Source organism: Pleurodeles waltl, chromosome 5 (genome assembly GCF_031143425.1).
Source record: "Pleurodeles waltl isolate 20211129_DDA chromosome 5, aPleWal1.hap1.20221129, whole genome shotgun sequence".
NCBI classification, from domain to species: Eukaryota; Metazoa; Chordata; class Amphibia; order Caudata; family Salamandridae; genus Pleurodeles; species Pleurodeles waltl.
Genome location: NC_090444.1, coordinates 996,488,177 through 996,515,400, shown reverse-complemented (window position 1 = coordinate 996,515,400; position 27,224 = coordinate 996,488,177). Strand labels below are relative to the sequence as shown.

General features: G+C 45.3%; 1 protein-coding gene across 3 annotated transcripts in view; it reads left to right on the top strand.

Moving 5' to 3' along the window:
• MED23 (mediator complex subunit 23) overlaps positions 1-27,224 on the top strand; it is a 409,061-nt gene that overhangs the window by 145,167 nt on the left and 236,670 nt on the right. For all 3 annotated transcript variants that reach the window (XM_069235159.1, XM_069235158.1, XM_069235157.1), the window contains one exon: positions 12,698-12,840. In XM_069235159.1, coding sequence (XP_069091260.1) covers positions 12,698-12,840 — 143 coding nt within the window. The remainder of the gene's footprint in view (positions 1-12,697; positions 12,841-27,224) is intronic.

Sequence of the window (27,224 nt, the reverse complement as noted above, 5' to 3'; positions counted from 1 at the left end):
AACCTATTCCAATACCAGACTGAATTTCCCGGTGGTAAGTTACAGACCAAGAGTAAGAGTCTTTTAAGAATTCAGTTTCTGCTCATGCACCCTATCCACCTATTATGAAACCTTTGCTTCCTCACCAACTCCGATTTGGCAGCCTCGGTGCAAACCCCTGTAGCTTCAGCTGTACCTTTATCTATGAAGTTTGTCAGCGCCACTTCTAAGGTTGCCTTCTACTAACCATTTTCTGTTTACCTCCCTGCTTGTGTCTAAGCATTTAACAGCTAAACAGTTTGTTTTTATTAAGCATTTTTTTCAATTATACCTTTCCATATAAAGTTTTGAAACACACACTAAAAGGCTATAAGAGCAGGATAAAAAATGAAATGTTAAGAACATACTAACAACCAAGTGCCAAGCTACATGGAATATGAGGAGTATGAAAGTAGGAAGAATACATCTTAAGATTCTGTGAAGACCGTAATCTAAAAGAGCAGTGTAGGAAACAGTATTCTGGTTGCAGAAGTCCCCCCCCACCACTTTTTGCTTGGTTTGTGATGCAACTTTGACTGAAGTGCACTGGGTTTCCTGCTAACCAGGTCCCCAGTGCCAGTGTTCTTCCCCAAAACAAGACACCTGTTCACTTGTGCCCCACGTGGCCAGGCCCTTTAGCATTTCTGTAAGTTCCTTGTAAATGGTGCCTCTGGTACGTAGGGCAGGGGTACTAAAGAGGATCCCACAAGAACTGTAGCACAGCTTGTGCAACCCTAAGGGACCCCGCACCAAACTCATACAGACTGCTGTGCAGTGTGCGTGACAGGGTGCTCCAAAAAGTGAAAAAACAGAATTGCACACACTTGTGGGTCATGTCTCCGAAAACTGCCTGTAATACTTGTAAGTCACCCCTACAGCAGGCCTTACAGCCCTATCGCAGGGTGCACTATATTACAGGTGAGGGCATATCTGCATGAGCAAATATGCCCCTGCTATGTATTTGGTTAATTCTTAGACATAGTAAGTGAACAGGGAAGCCATTTGAAATACATGTGCTGGACACTGCTTAATACAAGTTCCCCAGCTACATGATGGTTTCATTGAAAATCAGGATGTTTGGTATCAAACATCTCATATTAATAAACCCTCACTGATTTTAGTGATGGATTTATTAATACAGGCACCCAGAGGGCACCTTAGATGTGCCACCTGAAAAAACTACCAACTTCTGGTGGGCTGACTGACTAGATTTAAGTGGCCTGCCCCAAAGAGACAGGGTTCTGACACCCCAACGGTGAGAGCATCTGCTCTTGGGCAGTCAGGAACAAAGCCTGTCCAACAGGATGACCTGCAAATCTGCATTCTAAGGCTAGGTACTTCAAAGAGGCCCACCAACCTTGGTATGCAGATCTGGCTTCCACAGAAGCGAGATGCCTACCCCCCCTTCCCCTGTCAGTTCTACCCCTAAGGTGAGCTGCCTGATGTGGACACAGAATTTCAAAGTCTGCCATCTTGGTGGTGGCAGAACTAGGAACTCTGGGACAGGGTTATGCCCACTTCCCACAGGAAATTGTCATATAGGGTACGTAGTGACCCCAGGAATAAGTAGCTCATTGGTTACTACCCTAAACTCCTTTAGCACCCCTAAATTCACCCCTAAATTCATTATGTAGGGGGCCCTTAGCACCACGAAATCAGATTCCTGCTGACCTAAGAAGAAGGATCTAAGAAGGACCTAAGAAGAACACCACTCAAGAGCTGCAAAAGCAAAGACTGAGGAAGAGGCAACTGACTTGCACCAGCCTTACCGGCTTGCCTGCTGTTCCTGCCGAATTGCACCAAAGTCAGCTTGTCCTGCAAGCAGTCATGCCTCCAAAGGCCTGGTAGGAGTGCATGCCTTCAACAAAGACCAAGGAACTCCCATGGAGCAGCGGAGCTGCAGGCACACCAAAAGGTCTGAGAGGACTTCCAACCACCAAAACCCGACGCTGGAAAACACCACTGCAACTGTGCTGGTTAGTGCAACCTGAAGTGGGTCAACAGTGCAACTGTGGTTCCCCCGGCTCTTCAGAGAAAAGGCCACCTTGGACTTGGCCACTGTGGACTCACTGCTGCAGCGTACAGCCTGCGTTTGCAGGCCCCCCTCGACCGTGGGTGCTCCCGGTGACGAAGATCCCACGCCTCAAGACACCTCTGCAGCTGTCGCACCTGGCCTGTGTAGAATAGGACCTAAGGTGTCCCCATGTCCCCGAGCATCATGAGAGCTGAGCCCACTTGTTAGTTCAACCCTACTGGCCTCCCAGTCCAAACCTGCAGCCTCTTTCTAACTGGACTGATCCCCATTGACTAACATTGGGCAGCTGACACTTTATTGCACCTCTGCACCTGGCCGCCCGAGTGCCGCCTAGTGTGATATGTTGGTGTGGTCCTGGACATTGCCCCATACTTACCTTAAGTCCAGGAGATTAGTCTCGTAAGTCGTTTTGAAGAGCCCGAATGCAGTACATATTTTTCCCCCATAGGTTAACATTGGGCTCCTGACGCTGAAAAGCACCCCTGCACTCGGCCACCCCAGTGCTGCCCAAGGTGATCTGCTGGTGTTCCCTTGGACCTCACCCTATACTTACCTTAAGTCCAGGAGATTCATCCCATAAGTCACTGTACTATGCCTATATGCACTATTTGTTTTTCCTCGATAGAATAACATTACTGCTCCAAAAATTGCACTGTCAACTTTTGAAAAATGTAAAAATTCATAATTCGAAAAGTACTCACCCGATTCTGATGATATTGGTATCAAAATGTATATAAAAGTATGTTATTTTTATAAATTGGTGTCAAATTTCTTTTTTGAGCATGCATCTTAGCACTACCCTCTGATATGCCTAACTGCTCACCCACACTACCACAAAAGAGAGCATTTGTAGTGTCACTTGTGCTCATGTAATTCCTCTGGGGTTTGCTTGAACTCTATACACAGTGTACCAGTGGTCCACTATATAAGAGCCAGCTTCCTACAAGCGGTAACATTATTATAGCATTATAGCCTGCTGCTAAGTACTATACTGGTTTTTAAATGCCCTGAACCAGAGTTATAGGCATAAGCCACAGAAAGGTGGTCTATAATGAGGGAGAAGGCCTTTAACTGGGTATAGCCCATGGCAACGGGCTGAAAGGCTGTTAAAACAGTTTACGCTCTGAGGGTAGAATGTTCTGAATTGAAAAAGGGCGAAACATGAAGGCAAACATTTCAATGTTGGAGTAAAAGGGTTATACCAGGTGTTTTTAGCTCTGAGCACTGTAATGTATTCAATGGAGATAGAAGCGTTCCAATGTTCTACTATAGATTACATTTTTCTGTCCATGTCTGATATCTTGCCACTCTTTTTTATTTTTTTTGTCTTGGGGTATCTTGTCATTGCAGAATGATCCAGGGGTTAGAACAAAAACATCTGATGCCCAAAAGTGAAGCATAATAGATTTCAAAGGCAGTTAAGGTGAAGCCTGAGAAGTATATCACAGAGGTGGAGTATGAGGACTTATCTACCATGACTAAGCAAGAGCCTTTCTGAAGCTTGCACCATATGTGTGGGTTAGACTCTAATGTAGTGCAGATGCTCTCACTGCCTTTGTACACTGAGGATGATGACTGTGAAGGGTATCTTGTGCTAACCCTAGTGGGCTCCAATACCTCCAGAACACCATTGGCCTGGACATCTGCCTAGAAAATGAATTAACTATCCTAAAGGGTTTGCCTGCGCATATCAGGTGCCTTTTCATCATTCCCTAAAAAAAAAAAGTCTGCTGCACTCTACATCCCAAGTCTCTCTTTACGAAGATCCTTTTGTTAAAGATTTTGTGGCATTTTTAGAAAGAGTGAAATAAAGCAAGACCACTATCTACACATTAGGCCTTTACTCCCCTGCGAAGTGGTTTCACCATTGGTACAGCAAGTTACACAGTAGCTCGCCAGTTTGGAAGGTAGCAAATCAGCATACCTTTAACGGCAGAGGTTAAATAAGTGGTCAGAGGTTTTGGGAGTGGGTATCAGTATACCTACTTCTCATAGGCTTTGTTGATGTCCACGCCTTTGACTTTTCTGCCATGTAATATCGCAAGGCCAGAGTGAGGGACCATTGGCATTGTTTCTTCACCAATGGTAGACAATTTAATTTGGGTCGGTACATCGTTGACTATCTGTTTGGTTATTTTCTGCGATTCCTGAAACCTCTTTGTGTCCCTCCTCATTCTTCTCCTGCTGTCACCATACAAAAAATCATGATGAAGGAAATGTATCTTACTCATCTCCAAGGATTTACTAGATATGGTTCCTCCCTCAGGGATTTTAGGGGTGATATTCAAGTTGAACTTCCCAGTGCAGAAAAAGGATAGAGGTGTCCGATCAATCCTAAACCTCTCAACACCAACCTATAATAAATTTGGCCCTTCAATCTCAGAATCGGTTAGTTTTCTTGGATCTGCAGGAAGTTTACGTTCAAGTGTCTACCTCTTCCCTGCCCAGGAAGCTCTAGTAGGTGACTGTATAAAATGTGCATTTCTTTTTCTGCCGTTTTGGGCTTGCCTCAGCTCCTCCTTTTTTTACAGAATCATGGCAGAGGTGTTACCCTATCCCCATCATCTCCTTCACATGTACCCAAATTAAGAAAATTGGCATCTGTATGTTAACTTGCCAGAATCACTGTTGGACAACCTTTTGACTGCTGCCTCCACCCTACTCTTCCACATCCCAATAATAACAGTTCTGGCTTTTCAGTCTAGCTAAAACAATCTTGCCTGGTGTCCCCACGGCAAATACAGTTTATAACTCAGAGGTGGCATTCTAGATATGTGCCAGATGGCAACTTTTCTGCCTCAGGCGAAGTTAACCAACATCCAATCAATGGTGTTCACTTTTCTAAGATTCCTTCTCAGCTTGCGAGGACAGATCTGAGAATGTTGTCTAATAACATTGTGCATTTTCCTGGTGCACCGTACAAGGATTGCATTCACTTCGATTCTCCTCTGCTGAGATCTATAGATTGGTGCACCTTTCCTCTCAACCTTTTTAAGCCAGGCCCGTTGGTCCCAGTAAACCCTTTTGGTGGATGTATCTCATCAGGGAGACTTGGCTCTCAGTGCTCTCTGGTCCAGCTAAAAAACACGTGTGCCACATCACCCTTCTGCAGCCGAAACCTTTGAGGTTGGCTCGGACAGCCTTTTTGTTTGTTTTTACTTCAACTTAAGCTGATTCTTTTCTTGACAGACATTACAATTATCAAGCAATGTCTCAACAAGCACAGAGGTATGGACACACTCTTTCCTTTTGTCAGTAGGCCATGGGACTCATTGACTTTATTGTAGACATAAAAATTGGTTTGTCAGCAGCTCTTCTAACTGGAGAAGGAGCGCTCAGTTGCAGATTATGTCAACAGGCACTCCCTGCCAACCGTGAGTGGGAGGAGAGGCAGGAGATACTGAAGAACATATTCAGTATGTGGCATTCCCTGTAGACCCTTCTATTTCATTTTGACTTGAAGCAAGAAATGTCCTTTGTATCGCTTGAGACATTATTGTCTGCAGAACTCACAGAGGTGCAGTGTGTCTTCTGTGAATTTGCTGCCTGCACTGACACTTTATGCCTGGTACTACTTCTTCAAAGGGTGATTTACAAAAGCAGGTTCCACAAAGCTCAGGCTTCTTGATAGTGCCCATATGGGCCAGTGACCTTGTAATGCAACTTAGTTTGATCCTGTCACAGCTCCCTCCCTCTTTGTCTTTTCCTTGGGGTGAACTTCCTTTTACAGGGTAGGAAGGAAGTCAATCATAATTTGTCAGCTCTGAACATCCATGTATGCAATTTGAGTGGTTGCTCCTGTTACATGTAATTTTTCACCAGATGTGCTGAATGCTTTGCTAATGGCTGTTAACCCCTCTACAAGAGCTGTGTGTTATAGCAGAGCACTGTTTGCTTCCTATTGTCCCATTAAATGTTTGTATTTGCTCCGCACCATGTGACCTGCATTCTTCAATTCTCTGTGCCTTTGGTCGAGAATGGGTTGGGGACCGATATTATGAAAGGATAGCCTTCTGAGGATGCCCTTTCTCTCCCTAGTAATTCCAGTTACAGGTGGTTAATTCATTTTTTGAATGCATGCAGAACAAATTTCCTCGAACTTCTTTTTCGGTTGCGCAGTTGGACCTTAATATGGTACTCTCGTTCATTATGGGCCAGCCCTCAATGAACTGCTGCAGTCTTGTCAGATGAAATCGCTTTATTAAAACTGCTTTCATTCTTATGTAAGGTCAACTTGCCAAGTTCAGACATTTTGCTTTTCCCAAGCTTCAACGATTTGTCCAAAGAAAAGGTTGTTCTCCGGGTCAAGCCATTGTACTTCTGCAAGCTGGCAATGGAGTTTCAGATTTCAAAGGTGGCTTTTCTTCCATCCTTCTTGCTTCCTCTTCACCCTTCCAAAGATTTGGAGTACCTTCATAGAGTAGACCTTTGCAGCTTCATCACCAGGAAGCCATCTTTCAGGGTGCAAGAGGTTTCAAAGCTTCCGAAATTGACAAAAAGGTGACAAAAACGATAATTTCAAAGCTTATGTCCCTGACGGGTAAGCATTACTACACGTAGTCGGGCAAGCCAGTCTCTGAGCAATTTCTGGCTCAGTCAGCTAGGCCGATAGTTGGTGCAGCGGTCTCGTTCCTAGTTTATGGAATGCTGCCTTCTTATGCTTAACATTACTGTTGTGTCTAGGAGAAGTGGAACGGCTGTCAACTTGGCTGTACAGTGCTCCAATCCATCTACTACTAGCAGGAAACTCGACCCTCCTCCCTGAAATATGTGGAAAAGGTATCCATTAGGCGATCAACTTAATTTGCCTTTAATGTTCTTTCTCGCAGATACTATAGCTCCTGTAGATTCCTTGTTAGTCTCTAAGCTCCTCTCTCGAGCATTTTTTTTTTTCAGTATATTTTTTTCTTTCTCCTGTCAATCACATGCTTTTCCCTCTGCGAGGCGTAGAACATTTGTACAGAACTTAACACAAGTGCTTGGGTTTCACGTATACCCACGGTTGCCTCACTTCTGGTGGAGTTGCAAGGCACTCGTCAATTTGTCGGACAGCGCCATCTAGTGGCAGTGACAGGTTATTGTTTCAGAATTTCAGGATCATTTCTGTGGTAAGAGTTCTTTTAAGGAATCTGCGGTAGCTGTAGTATAATCTAAAGGTATGTAACGTGCTCTTTTTAGTTAAAGTATAGCGTAGGCCGTTTCAATTTTAGACTTCAAGGTGTCCTGAAATTATTCTGTAACTTGAATGAGGCACAATTGATATATATATTGACATAAAGAGATCCAATGTAATAATGCAGCGGAGCACTTGTTGAAACTAAATTCTGTTATAGTTTGGCACTTCATATTAAATGTGTTGTACGGGGGTCTCCAACCTTTTCTGTAGTGAGAGCTACTTCTGTTCAGTGAAAATCATTGTGAGCTACTGAAGGCTAAGCAACTCACTCATTGTTATCTGACGCCCCCAACCAAGCCCAACTTAATTGATTTCAAGCCTAATGTCCATAGAGCCAGATACTAAGTTTTGAACAAACTACTTTGACTAGGGGCACTATGGCAGGACTGCCATGTGTCAGCGAGAGCATGGTCCTTAGGGATGTATGAACATGTGTGCATATTGTGGGAAGCTGGCTCTTTATATAGTATGCCAAAAAGAGGCATGCTGTGTAAAGAGTCCAGGTATCTCCGATAAGTGTACAAGGCTTGCTTTAATAATCTCAAGGTACTTGCTGTGGTAGTATGGTCGAGCTGAATAAGGCTTATCAGAGGGGAGTGTTAAACATTTGTTGCATTCAATAGTCATTAAAGGAGATACACACTCAATAAGGAGAGCCACACCAGTTGAGAAAAATAACATTTTATATTTTTTTTTTAACACCAAGAACTTTGTAATTGGGAAAATATTTTTCGAGTTATCACTTTTGAAGTATGCAGAAATACACTTGCACTTGTATCTTTAAAGTGGTAATGTTATGCTATAGGGAAGAAACATACACTGCAAATGGGTACTTGGCTACAACCTACAGCACAATTCTTCTCTATTTAAGGTAAGTATGGGACAAGTTCTGAGGCAGCATCAACAGGTCACCTTGGTCAGCTCTGAGTCACCCGGTGCAGAGGGATGTTTCAGCATCGAGTGCGCCGTTGATTTCAATGGAAAATGGTCCTAGTGAAAAGAGGCTGCAGATAAGGACTGGGAGGCCAGTCCGGTGGAACCCACAGAGGGGCTCAGGTCTTGAGGGTCTTGGATACATAGGGACACTGTTGGTCCATTGCAGTTTGGGCTGTGGGGGGTGGGGGCTCATGTGCAGTTGTGCTTTGTCCGACAGGGTGGCGCTCTGGGAGGCTATTGCAGTTCCTGTTTCTTGCAGAAAGAGGCTGCAGACAGGGACTGCTGGCCCAGTCTGGCTAAACCCAAAGGGTGGCTCAGCTTTTGAGGGTCTCAGTACCCCATTGGCCAACTTCTACTCGGGCTGTGGGGGGGGCTTGCGTGCAGTGGTGTTTTCTGGTGTCTGGTTTGCCGTGGTCCAAGACTCTTGCGGTTCTTGATGTCCTCCAGAAGGAGGTTGCAGGTGAGGACTTGGTTACCAGTCCGGCCAAACCGAAAATGGGTGGGGGCTCAGCTCTAGAGGGTCTCTGCGCCTCTGGGGCACTGTCAGTTCCCTGGTACTCTGGCTGACAGGCTTGTGAGCAGTGCTGCTTAGTCTGGCCGGTTCAGGCTGACCGAGGCTCTCACTGTCAGGTTTTTTGTTTCCTGCAGAGTGCAGGGAAGTAGCTTTGCTACTCCATGGGAGATGCTGGCTGTTTCTTGAAGTGATGGCAGCCGTACCAGGCTTTTGGAGGCTGATCAGCTGCAGGACAAGTCATCTTTTGCTCAATTTTCGGGGACAGCATGCTGGCTGGCAGGGTTGGCGCCAAGTCAGTACCTGCTCCTCAGTTCTTGCTTCCTGTTGCTCTTCGGTGCTCTCGAGTCAGTAGAATCTGCCTCTCAGGTGTCATGGGCTCCCCTAAATACTAGATTTAGGGGCATTAAGGGAAGTGAAAGGTAGTAGCTGATATGCTATTTACCCTTGGGGTAAATACACCCCCTGTATGACCACTCCCTTTGGAGAGTGGGCATAGCCCTTTCCCCCCGAGTTACTAATTCCACTGAAATCAAGATGGTGGAATCCTTCTCTTGTGGGTGGTACTGACCTGGTAGTGTACCACGTCTAATCATAACTAATTTCCTGCCTGTCCTGGTGCCAAATGGCTTCAGGCAGAGGGTGGCATCTCTCAAGTCTGGGGGAAGTCAGAGTCGCACATCAAAAGTGGCAGGGACTGTGAAGTTCCTGGCCTAGATATAGTAAATTATTAGCCATTCTGCTGGAGGAAGTGTGAGCCCCTTCCTCCAGAGCAGATACTGTTTCTGGCCACACTGAGTGTGGGTTCTCACCTGCTAGGGGGGGTCAAACACCTATCTGTGGTGGAAGGCTGGACTTCACCAGTCATCCAGCACACTAGTGCGTGGTAGGTTTCAGGGGGTACCTCTAAGGTACCCTCTGGGTGCATGTATTATTAAATCCATCACTGATACCAAACTCTTTTGGTTTCAGTGAAGCCATCATATAGCTGGGAAACTTGTAATCACCAGTGCCCAGTATAGATATTTAAGATGGCTTCCCTTTTGCAATGTTTAAGAATCAATTCTGACATCACAGGGGCGTATCTGCTTGTGCAGATATGTCCTGACATTTAATATAATGCACTCTGCCCTAGGGCTACAACAGGCCTGCTGTAGGGGTGACTTGCATATATTGCATGCAGTGTTTGCAGGCATGGGGCACACGGGCGTGCCATGTCATGTTTTTACTTTTGTCTTCACCATTTCACACAGCTTGCATTGGAAGTCCGCATGAGTGTGATGAGTGGTCCCTTAGGGTGGCACAATAAATGCTGCAGCCCTTAGGGACCCTCTTTAGTACCTATGCCCAAGGTACCGGGGGTACCATTAACTGGGGACTTACAAGGATGCTAATAATCTTGGTAATTGGAAACAATTGTACAGTTTTAGAGAAAGAGATATGGCACTGTGGACCTGGTTAGCAGGAACCCACTGTACTTTTGTCAAAATGTCATCCGTTACCAGGCAAAACTGTAGGGGTGACCATATCAAAAAGGGCACTTCCCTATAAGTGTCAATGGGATATTTGTGTACAGCTGACTAAGAGACTGTGTTGGGTGTACTTGCATCACGGCACATACCTTTTGCAGGCCTCGAAAAATCATAAAAATTTTACTAGACCTACAGGTCAAGTAACCTGAATAATCTACTCCACCATAACTGTAATGTACTTGACCCGTAAAAGGGTCTCAAATTGTGTGATCCTAGGCAAATATTTTAGTTTACAGAGTTGCCTCTTTCTTCATTCTCACATGAATGCATCTTCAAATCTGAGAGGTCAGTATTTCTGCTGTACAAAAAAACCTCTTTTTTTAAAAATAAACTAAATGTTTGTTCCACGTATAAAAAGAATTCAGTCCACATTCCATGCATGACTTGCCTTAGTTAACTAATAGCATCGCTATCAGGACAGGACTAGTTCTCAGTGTGTTTAAATACTCACTTTTAATAAAAATAATTCTAGAGCATAATGTGGTCACACATTGTCATTTACAGACAGTAAATTCCCAAGTAATGCCCAAACTCCTTCCTAATAACTTGCAGCTTTACTGATAAAACTATATAATGTATTAACAAACTGTGAAAAATGGGTTTCAGAGAACATATTCATTCTTTGCACATCACCCAGTAAAGTGTTCTGATTTGTTTTCATCCTATTAATATATGTTTTCATCATGCAGCAGTACAAACAATGAGCTTTCACAAATACTTAAATATATTTTGAAATGTTTGTGCAGTTAACTTAGTTATTTAAGTGTTGTGTGTTAGGAAAAACCTGACACCTTACAGCCTTTCATTTCACAGTCTTTCTACAGCAGGTCAGACATTTCACTTGACAAAATCCTTAAAATCTGCAGTAAGAAGGAAAATTAATTGTAAGACAAATTGACTTTTGACGTCTGTCTCCGAACACAGAGAAAGATTTAAAGATACCTTTATTTCAACTTCATTTTCTTACTGAACAGAACACCTGTTCATTTGCCACTCGCCAGAAGGAGAAAGTAGGTCCTTAAAATAGCTCGACCTAGCCATAGCAAGTGAGCGATTAGACTTTTCTAGGCCTGTTTTGCCATTTGTGGCACTGTTACATGTATAACACAACATGCAAACATTTTTTTTTATAAATGGGAGATATTTACAGTGCAGAACAATGTTCCACTAAAATGTTTAGAATATGGAACATCTTTCTGCACTTTAAATTTATCCCAATTAAAATAATTGATGTATTTTGCACTTATAAACATAGTACTGCCATGAAATTAAACTGAAGAGTTAGATTTATGTGGATTCCATAAAACTCATCGTTTAAATGCTCTTCCATTTCCAAGTGTCACATTTACAAACACCAGGCATCCTGATCTCCGTGGCCTGTAGACATGGTCCAATATTTATTTTTAAAAACTACATTTGTTTAAATGGGAGGAATTTTGAGTGAAGAAACATGCTTCATAAAACATTAAGATGTAATTGACTTAATTGAAAGTGGAGAAAGACACTAAGGGCCTGATTACCTTATTGGGGGATGGGTTACTCCGTCACAAACGTGACAGATGTCCTGTCTGCTGTATTACAAGTTCCATAGGATATATTGGAACTTGTAATATGGCAGACAGGATATACGTCACGTTTGTGACGGAGTATCCCAGCCGCCAAGATCGTAATCAGGCCCTAAGACTTAGGGGGTTATTCTAACTTTGGAGGAGGTGTTAATCCGTCCCAAAAGTGACGGAAAAGTGACGGATTTACCACCAGCCGTATTACGAGTCCATTATATCCTATGGAACTCGTAATACGGCTGGTGGTATATCCGTCACTTTACCGTCACTTTTGGGACGGATTAACACTCCTCCAAAGTTAGAATAACCCCCTTAATGTTTCTTTTAAAAAAAAATCTTCACTTTAAATTTCTACCATTTAAAAAATATACTATTTTTCAGTTATAAATATCACACAGTGTCTACTGGCCACTGGGAACAAAAGACCTGCTGCTTGTAAATGTGACATCTTGAAATGGGAGAAATTTTAAATGAAGAGTTAATCATTAAGGTAACTTCATTTACATTTTCTCCTATTGAGAAGCATTCAGAAACATCATTTTGTTCTTGCGCTCCAATATTGAGTATAAATGGACTTTTATTTAAGAGTTAAATACCATAAATCTTATTGAGCACTTCTCATTATCAGGCTGTGCTCCCTGCAGCCTGGTTACAATAATGTAAACACAGCCTTCCCTTAAGTTAAAAGAATAATGTGACCCTGTGCTTTGCTTATTTAAAAATGAACTCTAGGCGAGCTACTCTGAACGTGTCTGGAAGCGGCTCGTTGGAAGCACCTGGTTTAGTAATCCGAAGGAAAATGAGAATCTTGCTTTGTACTTTATTGACTGTGTCCTGTACCATTGTGTGGTGAGATGTGCTGCTTTAACTCACAAAATCACCTTTTTACCTATGATAACTAATATAAAAACTCTTATTCTCCAGTCTTATTCACAGCATTGCTACCAGAGTGATTAAACTTGCCCATGCTAAGTCCTCTTTGGCTTTAGCCCCAGCCCTCGTGGAAACATACAGTCGTCTTTTGGTTTACATGGAGATCGAATCTTTGGGCATTAAAGGGTTCATAAGTAAGTTGTTAAAGTTGCTAATAGTTTTTTTTATTGTGTCCTAATTATCTTTTTTGGGCTGATAGACCCATGTTAATGTAGATGATTTGTGTGATGAAATAGAATGGAACTAGGAAGGAGAATTTTAAATGGCATGGGGTTTACATGGAACATGAGTCTTTATAAATCATTCAGGTATTCTTTCTAGCCAGTAGTTTACTTCTCTATAAGCATGTGTGCCCTGTCCCCTAACACTGAGTGGAATATATGTAAGTCAACCCTACAGTAGGCCTTACAACCCTAGGTCAGGTTGTATTATATTGAATATTAGATAGATTAACTGTATGAGCAGATATGTCCTTGCTATGTCTTTGTCAATTCTTAGACATAGTAAGTGAACAGGGAAGCCATTTTAAGGACGTGTTTGACACCGGTCACTGTGTGTTCTCCAGCTACATGATGGCTTCACTAAAACGAGATATGTTTGGTATCAAACATCTCATATTATTAAACCCTCAGTGATGCCATTTATTAATAGGTGCACCCAGATGGCAACTTAGCTGAAAACCTACTAAATAGCAGTGTGTGGACTGACTATTTTTAGCCAGCCTGCCACCACCAGACTCGATTCTGACCCCCAAGGGTGAGAGCCTTTGCTCTTGGGCGGTCAGAAACAAAGCCTGCTCTGGGAGAGGTTTTTACACGCCCCACCCAACAGGATGACCTGTGAATCTGCATTCCAAGGAAGGGGCTTCAAAGAAGCCCACCACCCGTGGTATGCAGATCTGGCTTCACTCACGAACACGATTCTGACCTCCCGCCCAGGGCCCATTTTGCACCTGGATAGGCAGCAGGTTTGGTACTTAGAGAGGTGTGTCCACCCATCAGGTCAGTCCCACCCTTAAGGTGCACTGCCTGATGTGGGCACAACATTTAGAAATCTGCCATCTTAGTAGTGCAGATTTACGAACTCTGAGACAGGTTTATGCCTACTTCCCATAGGAAGTGGTCATATAGGGCCCCCAGTGGTAAGTAGCCCATTGGTTACTACCCATCACTCCCTGAAGCGCCCCTAAATTCAATATTTAGGGGAGCCCCTGGCACCAGAAAATCGGATTCCTGCTGACCTGCGAAGAAGAACTCAAAGGGCCACAAAAGCAAAGTCTGAGGAAGAAGCACCTGACTTGGTCCTAGCCCTTCCGGCCTGTCGGCTGTTCCTGCCGGTTTGCACCAAAGTCGACTTGTCCTGCAAGCTGCAGTGCCTCCAAAATACTGTAAAGACTGAGGCCTCCAAAGACCCAGGAACTCCCGTGGTGCAGCAGAGCTGCTTCCCTGCATCTTGCAGGCATCCCAAGAGACCTGAGAGGAATCCAGACTGCAAAAGCCTGACACCGGAAAGCACCACTGCACCCGTGCCGCCTAGCCGGAGCTGAAGTGGGCCAATGGTTCCAATGTGGTTCCCCAGCCCTTTAGAAACAAAGCCCAACCTGGACTCGCCCACTGTGGACTCATCTATGCCGCCTGCAGCACTGCCCCCAGGTCCCCTCAACCACGACTGCTCCTGGTGGAGAAAAACAAACGCCTAAGGACACCTGTGCAACCATTGCCCCGGGCCTGTGGAGAAAAGGACCAAAGGTGTCCCAGAGCAACCCACCTGAAGGTTCCTTCTGACTGGACTGCCAGTCCGAGCCTTCAGCCTCCTTTCAACCAGACTGATCCCCATTGACTAACACTGAGCATCCAACGCCTTACTACACCTCTGCACCCTGCCACCCTTGTGCCACCTGGTGTGACATGTTGACCTTGTTCAGTACTTTCCTTAACTCCAGGAGATTGGTCCTGTAAGTCGCTGTACTACACCTGACTGCAGTACTTGTTTTCTCTCCATAGCATAACATTCCTGCTTTTGAAAAATGCACAGTTTTGACTTTTGAAAGCTGTAAATATTTTTCTTGCAAACCGTACTTACCTGATCGTAATGATTCCGGTGCCTAAATATCTAACACTTACCTAGATAAGCCTAAGGCTGCTTGACGCACTACCCCCTAAAAGAGCACCCTGCGGTTGCTATAGTAAGCCCCTGTAAAATAGTAAAGAATCCACTGGACCCTTTGCACAATATCTCTCATTTTGATATATCGTATAAAGAGACCGCTACCTACCCTCCCACTTTATCAGCCCCCTAGGTCGGCACACCCAAGCCATCTAAGTTTCTACCTATCCTTGTTATACACTAACTTGGTACAGAACAAGTGTGGCAAGATTATTACAGTAATCCAAATTGCAATGGCAAACAGAATAAATGTGTATGATATGAGTTTGTCTAAAGTTTTATCTATTGGTATTTCCTAAGGGGTTTCTCTAGAAGTGTGTTATTGTGAAACAGTGGTGTTTTTGTTTTGGCCTGGTCCATTTGGTGAATCCACTGAATTCAGCTTGTCATTTTTGTAATATGCCATGTTTCCTTTGCTCCAGTCGCCCAGTAGCATAATTGCCTCCATCATCGTATTGTTTATGTTGGCTAGACTGTAGATAAGAAGACTACAACAACTTCATTGTTTGGATGGCAGTGGTATATTTTTCCATCCTCGCCTTTAGTCAAATGTGAATTTCTCTTGATAACAGAAACTTATGGTGCCATTTACTGTGCCTGATCTTGATGGGTCCATAACACAGGATACCTCAGAATATAGGTGAGAGACCATTTCATGCCCACAATTTAAGGTCCCATATAGACTTCAATCGTCAGTATCAAAATCTGGAACTAATTGGGTAGGGAGGGAATTGCATAAGGTAAGACCTGGGCCAGGGCTGGTCAGTATTCCTCCAAAACCTCTGTAGTGTTTGGCACAGTAAACAGTAATATCTTCCACCCATTTGTAGTCTGCCTGCTGTATTGAGAGTTCAGGACTCCGGTAGGTCCAGTCATCATTTACTAGCACACCTAGCACGCACAACTTTATTCCTTCTTCTCTGTAACTGCAAAAGTGGCTTCTTGTGTGCCTCAGTGATTTTCCCTTTGAAATATTTATTCAACAAATACATGGCACCTCTCGTCCATCCAGAATAACCATAACACTGACTTTCACTAATACTCTGATATTACCCAAATTACTGTCAAGATAACTGTAGGAAGTTGGCTCTGTATGTGCTATTTCAAAGTAAGGAATAGCATGCACAGAGTCCAAGGGTTCCCCTTAGAGGTAAAATAGTGGTAAAAAAAGATAATACTAATGCTCTATTTTGTGGTAGTGTGGTCGAGCAGTAGGCTTATCCAAGGAGTAGTGTTAAGCATTTGTTGTACATACACATAGACAATAAATGAGGTACACACACTCAGAGACAAATCCAGCCAATAGGTTTTGTATAGAAAAATATCTTTTCTTAGTTTATTTTAAGAACCACAGGTTCAAATTTAACATGTAATATCTTGTTTGAAAGGTATTGCAGGTAAGTACATTAGGAACCTTGAATCATTTCAATTGCATGTATACTTTTCAAGTTATTCACAAATAGCTATTTTAAAAGTGGACACTTAGTGCAATTTTCACAGTTCCTGGGGGAGGTAAGTTTTTGTTAGTTTTACCAGGTAAGTAAGACACTTACAGGGTTCAGTTCTTGGTCCAAGGTAGCCCACCGTTGGGGGTTCAGAGCAACCCCAAAGTTACCACACCAGCAGCTCAGGGCCGGTCAGGTGCAGAGTTCAAAGTGGTGCCCAAAACGCATAGGCTTCAATGGAGAGAAGGGGGTGCCCCGGTTCCAGTCTGCCAGCAGGTAAGTACCCGCGTCTTCGGAGGGCAGACCAGGGGGGTTTTGTAGGGCACCGGGGGGGACCCAAGCCCACACAGAAATTTCACCCTCAGCGGCGCGGGGGCGGCCGGGTGCAGTGTTAGAACAAGCGTTGGGTTCGCAATGGAAGTCAATGAGAGATCAAGGGATCTCTTCAGCGCTGCAGGCAGGCAAGGGGGGGCTTCCTCGGGGAAACCTCCACTTGGGCAAGGGAGAGGGACTCCTGGGGGTCACTTCTGCAGTGAAAGTCTGGTCCTTCAGGTCCTGGGGGCTGCGGGTGCAGGGTCTTTTCCAGGCGTCGGGACTTAGGTTTCAGAGAGTCGCGGTTAGGGGAAGCCTCGGGATTCCCTCTGAAGGCGGCGCTGTGGGGGCTCAGGGGGGACAGGTTTTGGTACTCACAGTCGTAGAGTAGTCCGGGGGTCCTCCCTGAGGTGTCGGTTCTCCACCAGCCGAGTCGGGGTCGCCGGGTGCAGTGTTGCAAGTCTCACGCTTCTTGCGGGGAGATTGCAGGGTTCTTTAAAGCTGCTTCTTTGGATAAAGTTGCAGTCTTTTTGGAGCAGGTCCGCTGTCCTCGGGAGTTTCTTGTCGTCGTCGAAGCAGGGCAGTCCTCAGAGGATTCAGAGGTCGCTGGTCCCTTTGGAAGGCGTCGCTGGAGCAGAGTTCTTTGGAAGGCAGGAGACAGGCCGGTGAGTTTCTGGAGCCAAGGCAGTTGTTGTCTTCTGGTCTTCCTCTGCAGGGGTTTTCAGCTAGGCAGTCCTTCTTCTTGTTGTTGCAGGAATCTAATTTTCTAGGGTTCAGGGTAGCCCTTAAATACTAAATTTAAGGGCGTGTTTAGGTCTGGGGTGTTAGTAGCCAATGGCTACTAGCCCTGAGGGTGGGTACACCCTCTTTGTGCCTCCTCCCAAGGGGAGGGGGTCACATTCCTATCCCTATTGGGGGAATCCTCCTTCTACAAGATGGAGGATTTCTAAAAGTCAGTCACCTCAGCTCAGGACACCTTAGGGGCTGTCCTGACTGGCCAGTGACTCCTCCTTGTTTTTCTCATTATCTCTCCTGGACTTGCCGCCAAAAGTGGGGGCTGGGTCCAGGAGGCGGGCATCTCCACTAGCTGGAGTGCCCTGGGGCATTGTAACACGAAGCTTGAGCCTTTGAAGCTCACTGCTAGGTGTTACAGTTCCTGCAGGGGGGAGGTGTGAAGCACCTCCACCCAGAGCAGGCTTTGTTTCTGTCCTCAGAGAGCACAAAGGCTCTCACCGCATGAGGTCAGACACTCGTCTCTCAGCAGCAGGCTGGCACAGACCAGTCAGTCCTGCACTGAACAATTGGGTAAAATACAGGGGGTATCTCTAAGATGCCCTCTGTGTGCATTTTTTAATAAATCCAACACTGGCATCAGTGTGGGTTTATTATTCTGAGAAGTTTGATACTAAACTTCCCAGTATTCAGTGTAGCCATTATGGAGCTGTGGAGTTCGTTTTTGACAGACTCCCAGCCTATATACTCTTATGGCTACCCTGCACTTACAATGTCTAAGGTTTTGCTTAGACACTGTAGGGGCATAGTGCTCATGCACATATGCCCTCACCTGTGGTATAGTGCACCCTGCCTTAGGGCTGTAAGGCCTACTAGAGGGGTGACTTACCTATGCCACAGGCAGTGGGAGGTTGGCATGGCACCCTGAGGGGAGTGCCATGTCGACTTAGTCATTTTCTCCCCATCAGCACACACAAGCTGGCAAGCAGTGTGTCTGTGCTGAGTGAGGGGTCCCTAGGGTGGCATAAGACATGCTGCAGCCCTTAGAGACCTTCCCTGGCATCAGGGCCCTTGGTACCAGGGGGTACCAGTTACAAGGGACTTACCTAGGTGCCAGGGTTGTGCCAATTGTGGAAACAATGGTACATTTTAGGTGAAAGAACACTGGTGCTGGGGCCTGGTTAGCAGGGTCCCAGCACCCTTCTCAGTCAAGTCTGCATCAGTATCAGGCAAAAAGTGGGGGGTAACTGCAACAGGGAGCCATTTCTTTACAATAACAAAGAAACAAGGACAGTAAATTGCCTTTCAGATGTGCAAGAATAGAATTGATAAAATTGCCTTAGCTTCAATGACTTTGCCTTAGTGGTTAAAAAGTTGCCAACTACGTCTCACAGACCTCAAAATGTTCCAGCTTTACCGGAACTGCTACCATGCGTACCCTAATTGCTCTCTATCATAATCCTTTAGTTGGCTGCCGCTTAATGCTGAGCTGGCGTACATGCCGGACACTATGAGGCAGCGCTCTGATGTCACACACTACTGAGAGATGTGGAGCAAGCAGAGCAGGTGGCGGCAAGGAGTGTGCAAGGGTCCCTGCTGCTGCTGGAAGTACCCGCCTCTGCCGTTGCTGGGGGCTGAACGCCAGGGCAGAACTGGGCACCCACAAAGCTTGGAAAGCCTTCCTGACCTCCGGGCTATATTCTCCCAGGCGGCCCGCGGCAGCATTCTGCAGCAACTGGGGAGGCCTGAACTGCAGTAACTGCTGCAGTAGATGGAGGCCCAAAACCTGTGGCATTCTACAGCAATGACAGGAGCAGCAGGAGCGTGGTGAGAGCGTCAGGGAGGGTAGGATGACAGGCTCAGACCTGTGGACTCTGCCTGGAGAGGAGCAGAAGCGGTCAGCAGTAAGTCGGTGCAGCTTGCTCCCATGGCAGGCCCACCCTCCATACCGCCCCCACCAACTAACACCTCCCTTGGCTATTTCATTTAGCTTCAATGACCTTCCTTCCTTAAAGGCACCCCTTGATCTTTATTTTAGGCTACTGCAGCAGCACCTGCTCCATCTCTGCCCTTCCCCCCGAGCCGGGATGTGTAAGGCATCTGCATTTGAACTTGGTGAGGCATGTCACACATGGCGCTATTGCTGCACACTACCTCGCTCAGGAAGTATTAATTTTACTCCGGCAACCTTCAATTGGCGTTTAGAGCCAGAAGACCTTAAGACCCTCAAGGGCCCCTAAGAGCCCTACACATAAATCTACTCCCCACACGATTTCAAGACTTTAAGGGCCATCATGCTCCCCCCATCGGCCACAGGACTACAGAACGTCAAAAGGTGTACACCGGCGCTCATTGGACTCATTGGACATGTGTTGGAGTTGTCCGTAGTGAAGACTACAAGATCAAAAGACTAGCATCAATGACCGCTATACAGCAGGCAAAATGTGTAAAGCTGGCAAAGCTTTGGTAATTTTTCCGAAAGCGCTTAAAGCGTTGGAAGTGTCTGGAGTGTTGGAAGCATCCGAAAGCTGCTACTCCTGGGGCAAACTCAGTTGTCTCATTTGTCTCGCCATTCACAGCCCTGGAGTCAGTTTGCTTGCCTGCAACCTTTTCAATCTGCAACTAATGCTGGCTACAACTGCATATTGCCTTTGGATTCAAGTAACAGTCAGTGGGGTTATGCCACTCAGAGATCAAGTGCATACACTAGGGTGCTTGTTGGCATCCCCAGAGCAACATAGGCAATCAGTCAAGCGACACAAAACACAACGTAAGTCTTCAGTATTTGGTGCAAGCTGGAAGCTAGCCCGTAGAATATTTGAGGCACGCAGGAGTAGCACAAAACTTAGGAAGATGCCAAAGGCAGCAAGGCGTAGCTCCATAGTGACTGAGGTCGCCAGTAGCACATCAATACCAATAAAAAAGGAAGCAGGGGGTCAGGAGCTCTGTGGGGAAAACAGGAGCACACAAGGTCTGTGTAAGAAGGGTATCAATAATAAATCAGAGATGGACCCACCATAGGATGAGAAACGTGGCCAGGTGGGCCCCAAAGGTAAAGGGCCCTAAGAGCCCCAAGTACTGGAATCAACAGTAACCAAAAACCCGATACAGAATTACTTTACGAGAGCAAGGGCTGGCGTGAGAGAAAACATTGAAGCCCCTGGTGGAAAGGAAGCACAAGAAGGCCTAGATGGTCAGCACCACGGTCATTTGAGTTTCCACATGAGATAATGCCCTCAGAAGGTGTTGCAAGCCTTAGCTTGGATGTATCAACCGTTGCAAAGATGGTAGAGCTCGCGGAGACTGCTCTAGAAAGAAGTAACTATATTACAAAGCCCTGCACAGCAAACAGGTCCGTGGGGGACAACGATGTTCTAGAGGTGATATAGATTTCCTCGACAGTGATCGCTAGAGAAACTGGTGCAGACCCAGATAAATTGCCCATGGACAAATCCACTCAGGGGCCTGGTTTAAACAAAATCACAGGTTCCTTTTGACAAGATTAAGGATGGCCGACCTGTGGGCAATCAGACCACATCACTAATCAAATAGGAAATATTAGTAGAAGCAATGATTCACCAGCCAGGCCCTCCCAACTTGACTTGCATCACACGAACAAGCACTCGTGAGGTCCAGCCAGATCTGCTCTACCCCTTGGACAAATCAAGGATGGGGCATTGGCAATCCGCCATCGTGTTCCTACAAGAGAACTGAGATGAGGTTAACCACATAGAAGCCGAAACCGGGGCAACATCTAGATCAATACATGCAAAAGAATACTCGTCAAGTTCTGCCACAGCAAGCGGGGAAAGTCCTGACTCCATCATAAACACCATAAACTCCTCTCTATTAGCAACAGTCAAAGCTCTAACCTGGCAATTGAATAAGCTAGAGATCCTAGTGGAATGAACGTGCATGCTCGCCCAAATCGTGCTAAGGATCAACAGGAAGATAGACATGCTACGAATGCAAATAGATCATTGGATAAACAAATGCAAGGATGGGAGCACAGCAGCCAGCAAATAATACAATAATTGATATTGGTAAATGAGTCACCTTGCCAGATGTATTAAACACGCAGGTAGATTACTGCAAAATCACCCATGAAAGGAACATGAAAAGCGGCGACTTGACTGCCATAACAAAGCCAGGAGCGATGAGGGTCATAGAGCCCATCGAGAACGGGAGAGTCACAGGCAACATTGTATGCATGGTCCTAGGAATACAAGAGGTCAGCAAAGAGGAAAGGGAAATTGAAAGTAAAACTATGCCACAGCATGACAATTGAATTTGATGACCCCTCCGGAAGAGGCAGCTGCACATGTTCTCACAAAGCCGCTGGTTAGTGATGACCCTAATTCAACGGCAGGTAGCGAGGAAGCTCCCCTAAGTAATCTGACAAATGAGCAGATTAAAGAAATCACTCAAAAACATTAGAATAGGAACATATACATGCCTTGTTGCCGTCAAGTAAAACCAAGGAGTTTTAGGGATATGTTAGCACTCTGGTTAATCTGACCTCTAGCAAGGAGAGCGCTGTATCAGCCACTGAATGGGAGATGCACATGGAAAACCTGTACATGGATCTGGATAATATAAAAGCCCCAACAAGCTGCAGCGGGCTAAAAGAAAGCTCCCCGCAGCAACCCCCACTGTCTAAACCAGAAAAGCAGGAAAACAGTGGTACAGGTGACATCTCTGAGTGATTGGAGACCTATCCGATATTTCAACAAAAAACACTGCCACCCCCTCCCCCTTCAAACCTACCAAGCGGTAGAAGTTGCAGAAAGGCAAGCCACCTTAAAAAGCACCGAACCATTTGAACCGCATTCGCCTGGAGATAATATGGGGGACATCAACCTGAAACGGCACAAAATGTTCAGATAGAAAACATACGCACAGTTGGTGTGCTCTAACATCTGAAAGAGCCATTATACAAGAACTCTTCAAACAAACTGATCATCGATCAGCGCCACAGATGGCAGGTGGGGAGGAGGCATCTGTTTCAGCTACAAAAAGCTCAGGGTACATCAGCCAATTTCCCAGTGATGTATAACAGTTTGGCAGTACAGTCAAAGCGGAGCCACGACTTGCCATTGACTGCACATACGGTGAGAAAAGCACAACAGCATCATGATCGCCCAACGCACCATATGGCACACTGAGGTTGCTTTAGGAGAACAAAGAGCACTGCAGCAGGCATCTCTTTTTAGGAAGATTGCAGACTCACACAGAGAACGTGCATAGCCTTGGTCTAGAGCACAAGCAATGCACACGAACAAGCGGTCCAACAAAAAGGCCGCAAGTCAGTTCAGATAAAAAGGAGTTCTTAAGGGTGAATAAAACAGCAACTCTAATACCTACCCCAGAATACATTTTGCGTGGTCTCTGGGACAGCCTCAACAGATCAAACATTATGCGCATCCTGCACGTTATACTGTCGCATTCTTGTTTCACTTCAGCACACCTTATATCTGTGAACTTTAATACCTGCACATGGATCAGTCAAAGAGGATCTACATTACCAGAGTGGTCTGACCAGAGCACTGTTGAAAGGATCCTCAATAAAGCTCACTGTTTCAAAGAATGGGGCATAGTTATCAGTAAGCCTGCAAAAGAAAGATATTTGCACATTTTGTCTCAGAGACAGCAATATTTGCATCTAGACAGAGAAGCAAGCAGCATCTTGAAAGGAACACCCCAAATAACTCCCCTGACTATTCATAAAAGGATCACAATAACAACTTGCAAGGGGCACAGGCGGTCCATAAAGTTTTGAAGCACACACAGCATACACAGGTTGACGTCACCAAGACTGGACTTGGCTCCCTGCAGCCCTTTTTACCAAGGGACGTTGAATATTTAGCCGAAATGGGAAAAAGGCAAATTTGCCAAGATCCACCATTAAGATGATCAGTTGGGATGTGATGGGCTTGTCTTCCATCACCACAGATTCAACCATCCTGGGTAGTCAAACTTCACCAACAAAAAGTGTGCTTCCAAGAAACCAGGTCGACTGTGTCAATCTCTATTCCAGTGTTCCAAATAATTCAGACACAGGTGCGAAAGAAAAACTTGCTTGTCAAACCAACGGGTGGCCTCGCAATCTATCTGAAACTAGATCTACAGCCAAAAGTAGAGGTATGGGGTAAAATGTCTTGTGATGTGCAAGTTGTGAGCTTATGTGAATTGGTACCAAACAGGAATTCTGGGAAATCCACCCTGATTTTGATCATAAACTTGTATGTCAATCCCCGCTGGGAGCTTAAAAAAAAAACAAAGAACAATGTTAAGCATATCTCTACATTGTTTAAGACATTCCTCTACGAGCACAGAGGACATGAGTGTGTGGTGACCAGAGACTTTATTTTTTAGGTCTGGGCCAAATTGAGAGAATCCAAGGAGACCCTGCCAGAGCTTCCCTTGAAGCCTGCCTCAACGAATTTGATCTGAGAATGACCAAAAAGGCATAATAGATGGCACACTTACACCCACTTTCATAAACATCTCCACACTGGACTATATCTTCTTAAGTACAGACCTGCTAAACAGATGTCTAAGTCATCAGGTCCTACACTGAACTGAAAGTGATCACAATCCTGTCTCCATGGTGATCATTCTCAGCGTGATGACACGCAGGACATACCGGATACATAAATCAGCCGGCAATTTGCTACCAAACAATCTTGGCCCGCTAATAAAAAAGAATCAAATGGACCCCCGCCTGCTTGGCCAAATATGCACGCTGGAAACTTGCCTATGCCTTTCTAACTCTGGAAAAGGGGATAAGTTGGGCACTGGATGTGTGGGGTCCAACGGTAAAAAAAAAACCTGCACAAGGCACTGGCCAACACTAGGCTGTACAACCGGCCGATCAGGGACAAAAGGAGCACGTTCCCATTCCCCACATCCAGACAGTATCTGGAGAGTAAGCAGCATTGCCGTAGCATAGAACAACACCACCAAAGAGAGAAGACCCCCTTCACAGAAGGCAAAATGAAACGGGCCAGGAAAGAGCATAGAAAAATAATCTGGAAACTAGAACAAAAGCAAATAGAGGAGTGTATACATGCCTTGTGGCTGGCAAGTAAACCCAGGGAATTTTAGGGATATGTTAGCTCTATGGTTAATCTGACCTCTAGCAAGGAGAGCGCTGTATTGGCCACCGAATGGGAGATGCACATGGAAAAACAATACCTGGATTCGCATAATGTAAACACACCAGAAGGCCTGGACCATGGCCCAATGATGGTAACTGAATAGACCAGACAAAACATTCTCAAGAGCATCCGTAATAATGGGGCCCCAGGACGAAACAGCCCTCCAAGGAGCATCTTTAAAGAAAAGCGTGCTTTTGGGCCCCTCACATGTCAACTTTGTTTAATGAATGTCTCTATCTGTGTTCTGCTCCGGATTTATGGAAAGGTTCGATCCTTCATCCAATCCATAAAAAGGGGGATGTTATCTGACCTGAAAATTACAAGCTACTAGCCATGCTGAATGTAGACAGCAAAGCCTTCACAAAAGTGCTCCAATGCAAGCTTGAAACTTGGTTAACAGTCGACAACATAATACCAGTGTATCAGACCTGGTTCAGACCCAGCTCCTCTACTACGGATAATGTGATTGCATTCTCTTATTTGGGCGCTAAGGCATTGAAAAATTCCTCCCTGCCATTATAGGCTACAGCACAGTTTTTGACAGAATTGTTTGCAGCATTCTTTGGAAAAAAACGTGATCACTGCTGCATTATATACTGACAATTGGCTGTGGATTAAGATAACACAAACGCATACCACATGGAAAATCTACACCAGCAGAGGCCTTAAGCAAGGCTGTGTTATCGCCCTTACCTTGATCAACCTATACACAGCTGACCTGGGTGGGGTATTGCTCAAAGGGAACAAATCCTCCACCCCCCAAATTGGGCCCGACAAGACTCCCTATCACCATACAGTATGCTCAAAGCCGGATTGGGATGAAGAGGGCCTTAGATAATATTCCACTTGTACAATACAAAGAACACAGTGTAGACAAATACCACTAAAACAAAGGTTCTGATTTTTTACCACAAAACTAAAAAAATTGAATGGAATCTAGGCCCATTAAAGATAGGGACATCAAGTAAATACAACTACTTTGGAGTTTGGGTCTCAGACACTGGCAAGCCCTTGCCCCAGGCCTCCGCACTGGCAGAGAAAGCAGCAAAGACCTCTTATGCCCACTCCAAATTATACCATAATCTCCTTCAGCTGAGGTGATCCGGAGAGTAATTAAGGCAGAATTACTACCAATAATAAGCTATGGCTGTCTTGCAAATCCTGGCAGGCTCACTGCCTTACTTGAGCTTTGTCACCTAGCCTCCTACAAGAAAATATTTCTGATCCCTCTGCGTACTTGGTTCACAGTGATTCGCCTGGAGTTTGACGGGATGAAGATGGACATAGACTGTAAAAAAAGACATAATCAAATTCCGTCACCAAATGATCAGAGTCTCTTCACAGGGCACTGAAAGCTATTTTTTTTGGACTAGAACAGCAATTGGTCGAAGAACCCGGGGAGCACCCAGGCCACTCCTAAGCTTGGCTCCAATGTACCTGCAAGATCCTCTTGGAGGATGTCAAGAATCAGATATTGAGACCATCAGGAAACTCAGAGGAGCAGAGGGCCTTGCGACTTCGCATGAGGCCACTCGTTAACAGTACTTGAAAGCTGCCATTGGAAATTGTGCATTCAGGAGTACATTCAGGAGTACATTGCTGATTTGGCTTCTAACTCTTTGCATATGGGAATACAGATCTTATTGGAAGACCTCGGTTAGTGCTCAGAGACAAAGCAGGTTGTGCCAATATGACACCAACAGACCAGAGGAGATAGCCTCCGGGGGTCTTGAGCCCGTAATTTGGCATCCAAATAGTAAGTGCAAGGGATGTAGGGGGCTCAGCAGCATGCACAACAGGACAGCCTCTACCTGCGTAACCTGAATGTGTTCCATTTTTTTTAAACAGTTTATATTGAGTTTTCATCGCATTCAACCAACATTGCATTGCATGGTTCAGTATGATTGAAAGTAAGGGATGTATAGTAGAGCAGAGAATCCACATAGCATGCAATGATTAAAGTACATCATACTTTTAACATGCCCTTCCACAGTAACCCTCCTCCCCAACCCCTGAGTGGGTTCTAAGGTCTGGTGTTCCATGGTGCTCAATAATAAGATCTCCATTGCTGAAAATTCCGTTCCCCATCCCTTGCAGTGGGCGACACGATGTCCAAACAGTCCAGGGCTACCCATGTGTCTGGGAAGGGGCAATGGTTAGTACTGGAAGTGCCCTTCATCTACGGCAGTTGTGTGAGAAAGAGTCTTGTGAGTGTTGTTTGTGGTCCTGTAAGCCCTCCAAAAGGACCCCCCCAATCCTGGGCCACCTCTGTCTGGCCAATGCCCCTCCTCGCCTCTCTCCACAAAAGTGTGCATTCACAGCCTGACCATTTTTCCAATTCTTTTCGCCAGGTTAATAATTTCGGTCCCTTAGGATATTTCCAATGTCTTGTAATCGACTGCTTAGCCAGAATTATTCCTAGATCCTTGAATTTACTGGTCACTTTGGATGTAGGGGTATGAGGAAACCAGTGGAGAAGCCAGTGAGCCGGTGTGAGAGGGGACATTCTTTTCTATAAGTGTTGTCAGCACTCAAGTGTATTCTGTTCAATAGATTAACAATGCTGGCAGTACCGCAGTATATGAAGAACATCAGTACCCACCTTTTTGCATCTGGGGCATGCAGCATCTGCCGTTCCGAAGTATTTGTTTATCTTGTCAGGGGTGAGATAAGCCCTATGCAAGATGTAAAAGCTGATAAGTT